This window comes from Bos javanicus, chromosome 27 (assembly GCF_032452875.1).
Source record: "Bos javanicus breed banteng chromosome 27, ARS-OSU_banteng_1.0, whole genome shotgun sequence".
Taxonomy (NCBI): Eukaryota; Metazoa; Chordata; class Mammalia; order Artiodactyla; family Bovidae; genus Bos; species Bos javanicus.
This window is the reverse complement of record NC_083894.1, coordinates 6,471,991-6,478,803: the sequence shown is the minus strand read 5'-3', so window position 1 is coordinate 6,478,803 and position 6,813 is coordinate 6,471,991. Positions and strand designations below refer to the sequence as shown.

Sequence of the window (6,813 nt, the reverse complement as noted above, 5' to 3'; positions counted from 1 at the left end):
CCTTGGACTGCAAGGAGATCCAACCAGTCTATTCTGAAGGAGATCAGCCCTGGGTGTTCTTTGGAAGGAATGATGCTAAAGCTGAAACTCCAGCACTTTGGCCACCTCATGGGAAGAGTTGACTCACTGGAAAAGACTCTGATGCTGGGAGGGATTGGGGGAAGGAGGAGAAGGGGACGACAGAGGATGAGATGGCTGGATGGCATCACTGACTCGATGGACGTGAGTTTGAGTGAACTCCAGGAGTTGGTGATGGACAGGGAGGCCTGGTGTGCTGCAATTCATGGGGTCGCAAAGAATCGGACACAACGGAGCAACTGAACTGAACTGAACTAAGCTAAAATAACAGTGATAAATTGGAATTCTAGAAACTGCCTCACATACACACCTGCAACAAGAAGCATGCAATTCTGAGATACTTTAACAAAGGACCATAATAAGTTGGTAGCAACTGGCAACTCCATATCATTGTCTCGAAGCTCCTGCTGGATGCTGAATCTTAAGATGCTGATAAAGTAGATAGGAGGTAGAATGTAGCCAAGTGTCAGTCTAGCTACACTCATTCAACAACACAGTATTGCCACCACAAGGGGAAGAATTAATAGAACTTTAATATTGCTATGATTTAGAGCATGGCTTTGATCTAACTCTTTGCAACTCTATGGACTGTAGCCCATAGGCTCCTCTGTCCATGGGATTCTCCAGGCAAGAATACTGGAATGTGTAGCCATTTCCTTCTCCAGGGGATCTTCCTGACCCAGGGATCAAACCTGGGTCTCCCGAATTGCAGGCCGATTCTTTACCATCTGAGCCACCAGGGGAGCCCTGTGGTCTTAGAAGACAGTCAAATCCAACAACTGAAGAAAATATGAGAAGTTGAAGTAAATATAAGGACCTCAAAAGGAGGAGTTTATTAGGCAGTTGGTTATAGCAGTGGTAGGAGAGCTGAGAAATCAAATAAATGTATGGTGAGTCACCTCATAATTTGCAACAGCAGGGAAGTCTCTGGTGGTCCAGGGCTTAGGACTCTGAGCTCTCACTTCCCTGGGCTTGGGTTCAATACCTGATTCAGGATCTAATATCCCACAAGCCACATGGTTCGGCCAGAAAAGTTTTTTACAATAGCATAAAGACCCTACTACCCCTGGGACCAGAGGGACAGAGGGAGGAAGGAGGTAACCTTCCCAGAGCCTGGGACAGGGAGCACACCACAGAAGCTGGGGTCGTGGCGAACCTGCCTGAGGAAAGCCAGGCCGTGGGATGAAGCAGCATTCTGGCCGAAACTGGAAATGCAGAGGAGATGCCTTCAGAAGCTCAGGAAGACAATTACCTTGGCTTATTACCAGTTCCTGCCTTCTCATTTTCTACCAGTGTCTCCCTTCGGCAAATCTACATGGTGCCTGGAGGCAGGAGTGCGTGGGAAATGCATGTCGTTCCCTACAACACTGCCATTAACTAGCTGGGTGGCCCAGGGAAAGTCACGCAACCTCTCTGAACCTCAGTTTCTTCATCTGCAAAACTGGGCTAATGCTTATCTTTGCTGATAAACCTTAAATAGCAGTGTTCATGACAAATTTTAAACAGCTGCAGAGGAGAGTGGCTGAGTCCCACTTATACTGTATTAAGATAAAGAAGGGAAGTCCTAGCTCCCATATGAGGAGCCCATGCCACAGTCTTTAAGCTGTCTTGCTATTGCTCACCAGCCCTCACTTGTCATTCCTCCCCAGGGCCTCATGGGTGATAAATGGGCCACGTGGTAATTTGCAGTTTACAAGTCAATTTCATATCATTAACTCATAGGGCTTTCCCTGTGGACTAGATAGGATATTTATTAGTCTCTGTACTTTATTGTTGAGGTACAGATGGTCAAAGAGTTTATGAAACTTATTCAAGTAAATCCAAATAATAAATGATAGCACTGAGAATTACATGGTATGGCCTTTGGGCCCCAAACTTTTTTTTAAATTAAACTTTTAATTTTGTATTGGAATATAGTTGATTAACCATGTTGTGATAATTTCAGGTGGACAGCACTCAGTCATACATATATAGGTATCCATTCTCCCCCAAACTCCCCTCCCATCCATATGTTATGTTATGCTATGTAACATACAGCAGAGTTCCTGTGATATACAGTAGAACCTTCTTGGTTATCCATTTTATATACAGTAGTGTGTACATGTCCATCCCAAACTCCCCCACCATCCCTCCCCATCCCTCCCCCTGGCAACCATATCTTTGTTCTCTAAGCCTGTGAGTCTGTTTCTCTTGGACCAAAAACTTGATCAACCAAAACTCTACTCCAGATTTTAAAAACAGAGTTCATGATGCTTGGGGCTGGTGCACTGGGACGGCCCAGAGGGATGGTATGGGGAGGGAGGAGGGAGGAGGGTTCGGGATGGGGAACACATGTATACCTGTGGCGGATTCATTTTGATATTTGGCAAAACTAATACAATTATGTAAAGTTTAAAAATAAAATAAAATTGGAAGAATAAAAAAAAATAAAAAATAAAAATTAAAAAAAAATTAAAAAAAAAAAAATAAAAACAGAGTTCAAAACAAAAGAGGATTAGAGGAGATTAGGAGAAGTCTGACCTGAGAGAAAATAAGTCTATCCTCTCTCAACCTAATCAACATCAAATTTTAAAAAAATGCTGGCTCAGAGTCATCAGGAAAAAACCCAGCTGGTCCTGCAGGAGGGTTGGGAGGGTCTGTATCTCTGAGCCCAGTGACTCAAGCCCCTGGGCCTGGGGCATGGCCTCAGTTCTTGTCAATGTCAGACTCATAGGTATGTATTAATTATTCAACAGTAAATGTGCACCTATTAATTGAGAGGCCAGAAGTATTTGTGACACGTAAAACGGTACAATAAGACAAAAAGGAGGCAAACCAGAGTTAGCAGTGGTTCCCCAGGCTAGAGAAGTGAAGAACAGTCTCACTCTTCGGCTGTGTGAATTTTCACCACAGAAAGTTTCACCCAACTTTTATAAACATCTTAATATATAGAAATGTTCCCCACAATTCATTCTGTGAGTGGGGCAGGTACCACAGCCACAGCCCACTCCCCAGCACCCAGCTTCCAAATTAGCTGACAAGAACAGGTGCCTTCCACTCTCAGAGAACCTCTGATTAAACAGTCGTGTTGCTGTAGAAAGGCCTCCTGTCTTTGAAGGGACAGGTTAGACTCAGGGTTCACGTGGAGGTCTGGTCTCCAAGAAAAGTACGTCATTGCAGGTAAGCAGAGCTCCAGTGATGCCAGCCCTGAGCCTGGGCTGAGCGCTGGTTCTAACTCTCTACAGCACCCCAGCCACCCTCTCTTTTATCTCATGTGAGACCAGGTATGAGAGCCCGCCGGCCGTGTCTGCACTTGGGACTGCAAACTGGTGCAGCCACCATGGAAAATGGGATGGAGGCTTCTCAAAAAACTAAAAACAGAAATGCCATATGACCCATCCGGGTGTATATTCAAAAAACTAAAAACACTATTTGAGAAGATACATGCACCCAGTGTCTGTTATAGCATTATTTACAATAGCCAAGCCGTGGAAGCAACCTAAGTGTCCATGAACAGACAAGGGAGATGTGGCATTTGTATATAGTGGAATACTACTCAGTCATAAAAAATAATGGAGCTTTGCCTTTTGCAACAATATGAATGGACTGGAAGATGTTATGCTCAGTGAAATAAGCCCAACAGAGAAAGACAAATGATGTATGAAATTGGGTAAACATGGAATCTAAAAACTGTAACAAACTAGTAAACATAACAAAAAAAAAAAAAAAGAAGACTCACAGATATAAGGAACAAACTTGTGGCTACCATTGTGGTGAGGAAGGAGCAGAGGCCAACATAGGGCTAGGGGAGTAAGAGCTGCGAACTATTATGTATAAAATAAGCTACAAAGAAATATTGTACAACATGGGGAATATAGCCAATATGTTATAGTTTAAAAGGCGTGAATCTCAATATTGTACACCTGTAACATATAATATTGTACATCAACTATAGTTCAATTAATTAATAATAAAAATGTCTACTTTGTCTCATATTCTGACCTGATGAGGAAAGTTAGGTTTTAAAGATATGAAGTGTCTATAACTCCAAATTCTTCTTAAACCTTTGATTCAAACTTGCCTTTCTGTATGAATTACATTTCTTCTGCATTTCCATAGCCCTGTGCTTGAACCCCTATTACGGCCCTTTGTCAAAATCCACTCTCTATGGTTGACTTGGCTCTGTGTCAGTCTACATGGGAGTTCCCTGAGAGAAAGAGGCAGAACTGGCCCCTCTGTATTTCACCCTTCTATCCCTCACCTACCCCAAGCCCAGGGTACTTTATCTGTGGTAGGAGTTCAGAGTTTGCTTACAGAATCCAATAGGTACAACAGGAGTCTGAACCTACAGTCCTAGACCCTGGGGTTCACCCCAGAACTCTGGTGGATCCATTACAACTGCTTTCACACAAAGTAATAGCCAACCACCTCCATGAGGACTTCAGCTTCCAAGAAAATGACCTCTTGAGTATAACCCCCTTGTTAGATTCAATAACATTTAATTAAGCCTAATAATTTTTTGTAAGGGCAGTTGGCTTCCTAAACATTGAATCTGTATCTAGTGGAAATCCCAGATCCTCGACTTCCTTGTATGTCACGAGCCAGCTGTAACCAGGTGTCGTAAGCCCGGGTGTCTTCCGAAGCCCCTCTTTTGTAGAGAGTGACACTATCGGTGAGGAAACACCTGCCTATAAATTACATCATCCATCTGTCTCTGATGAGGGAAAATGAGACACCTTCCTGACTCACGAATTTGGTGGTTTTCAGAACGCAGCAAAGTGTAAGCTGTGTCTGACCTGAGATGTCACACTTCATCACAGGCCAAGGACACAGGGCAGGGTCTCTGGAATGCAGCCCATTTTCCCTCCCTTCCCACACTACTTAAAAGCTGATCCCATTTTGGGCGTATCTGTGCAGGTTCAGGGCGTGACCCAGCCCCAGTTTACACCTAGATTCTGAATACACCAGCCTTGGACTGGACTGATGGGGCTCAGGCTCTCTCAGGACTTTAGAAAGAAGGCAAAAGCTTAGAAGAACCACAGTGGGCACAGGTGAGCTCCCAGCTACACCCCCCAGGACTGCATCCAGGAGTGGGCAGATCTTTCCCATCTCAGACAGCCAGACATGAGCCAGCCCTACAGGAGCACCCAGAGTTCAGAGGCATCAGAATAGCCCTATGTTCACATCAAGCTCTGAATCTCCCTTAGGTTTGTAATTAACTCCTGGGGGGAATGGGCGTGGTCTGCTTTGTAAGGAACCTTGGCATGAAGCATCAGGAAATACGTCATATTGTCATCACTATAATATTATAGGAATTGCAGCTGCTGAATGCTTCTCCCTATGGCTGCGGACCTGGAGCCTTTATAAAGTGAACGACCACACCATCCTGTCCAGTCTCAGCTGGGAAGCCAGCAGCCATGAGGCTCTACTACCTTCTCTTTGCGTTGCTCTTCTTGTTCTTGCTGCCTGTTCCAGGTAAGATGCACTGGGAAATGAGAGGGCTGAATGGATTGAGAATTTATCATTCAGAGTCAGCCCTCTCCATTCATTTGGGAATTTTAGATAAAGTAGATTTATTGTCTGGGAACTAGACATTACCAGTTTTTGTTTTTGTTTTTCTTGACAAAGATCATCAAGAACCTCAAAGCAGGGTCTCCATCCCTTCTGATTCACTCTTAAGAGACTAATCAGCTCACAAACCATCCCTCCATGGGAGAATTGTTATACCTGTTCATGAGACAGGAAGAAAGTGATGTAAATCTTTCCTACCAACAGGAAAAATGAACTTCATCTGAGGACAGAAGCACAGATTCCCTTTTATTAGCTTAGTGGTTGGAGGTACAGTCTTTCGGCCTCTTAAGGGCCCAGGGGACCATCGCGGCCCCTGCCTCCCAGGGGTCAGTTCACAAGGGGGCTGCCATGGTCACGCCACTTTCTCAGCTGAGCCAAACCCACAGACACATTGTTAGTAGCTAGCCCCACCTTCTTCTTTACTCCAGATGGTAAAGAAAAAGGAAAAAGACATTAAAGAATAAAAAATGGCACCAGATAACTGACTAGAGGGATTCCAAAAGCCTTGGACTTGTACCACGGCCTTCCTAAAACCTTCCCATGTGCTCCGTTTTTCTCCTGCAGGCAACGGCGGCATCATAAGCGGGTTACAAAGGTATTATTGCAAAATAAGAAGCGGCCGGTGTGCTCTGATTGGCTGTCTTCCAAAGGAGGAACAGATAGGCCGCTGTTCACTGAGTGGCCGAAAATGCTGCCGGAAGAAGAAATGAAAAATCCAGAAATACAAGGAGAATGTCACAAAGCGTGAAAATGCCTCCTCCAGAAGCCATTCAAATTAAAGACTTTTTACAAAAAATTAGAAGCTTGATTATTATTATTTTTTAACATTCTGTTTATTGTGCTAGTTGTTACCAAACAGGCAACTTAGAAAGTGTTAATGACTCACCTTTAATTCAAATAAAGTATAATCCATAGTGAGAGGGTCCAAACTGATGTTCCAAAGATTGTCAGATTTTATTCCTCTTTCACAGCTTTCACCACCCCCTCCCTCACCAGTGACACTGGACCACTTGTTCTTTCTAAAACACTTCCTTTGCCTTCTGTCACCCATCTGAGCTTTGCAGTCTGTCCATCTGTCATAGCATCTCCCCACCAAATCCATCTCTGAAACTTCAGGGCATCCCTGAGGGTCTTCCCAGGTCCTTCTGAGCACTTTAAAGCTCAGAGACACGGGGAACCTGGCTC

At 44.2% G+C, this 6,813-nt stretch overlaps 1 protein-coding gene across 1 annotated transcript; it reads left to right on the top strand.

Moving 5' to 3' along the window:
- The first annotated feature begins 5,005 nt into the window (after positions 1–5,005).
- Positions 5,006–6,546, top strand: LOC133239807 (beta-defensin 103A). Its single transcript, XM_061404094.1, has 3 exons — positions 5,006–5,108; positions 5,370–5,532; positions 6,193–6,546. Exons 2-3 carry the CDS (start codon positions 5,475–5,477, stop codon positions 6,336–6,338), a joined length of 204 nt encoding a protein of 67 aa, XP_061260078.1. The 5' UTR covers positions 5,006–5,108; positions 5,370–5,474; the 3' UTR covers positions 6,339–6,546.
- Positions 6,547–6,813: the final 267 nt, after the last annotated feature.

Excerpts from the sequence above, each read along its gene's own strand:
- LOC133239807 (XM_061404094.1), top strand. The coding sequence starts at position 5,475 with ATGAGGCTCTACTACCTTCTCTTTGCGTTGCTCTTCTTGTTCTTGCTG. Across the intron at positions 5,533-6,192 it reads GTTCTTGCTGCCTGTTCCAG|GCAACGGCGGCATCATAAGC; the intron begins GTAAGATGCACT and ends TTTCTCCTGCAG.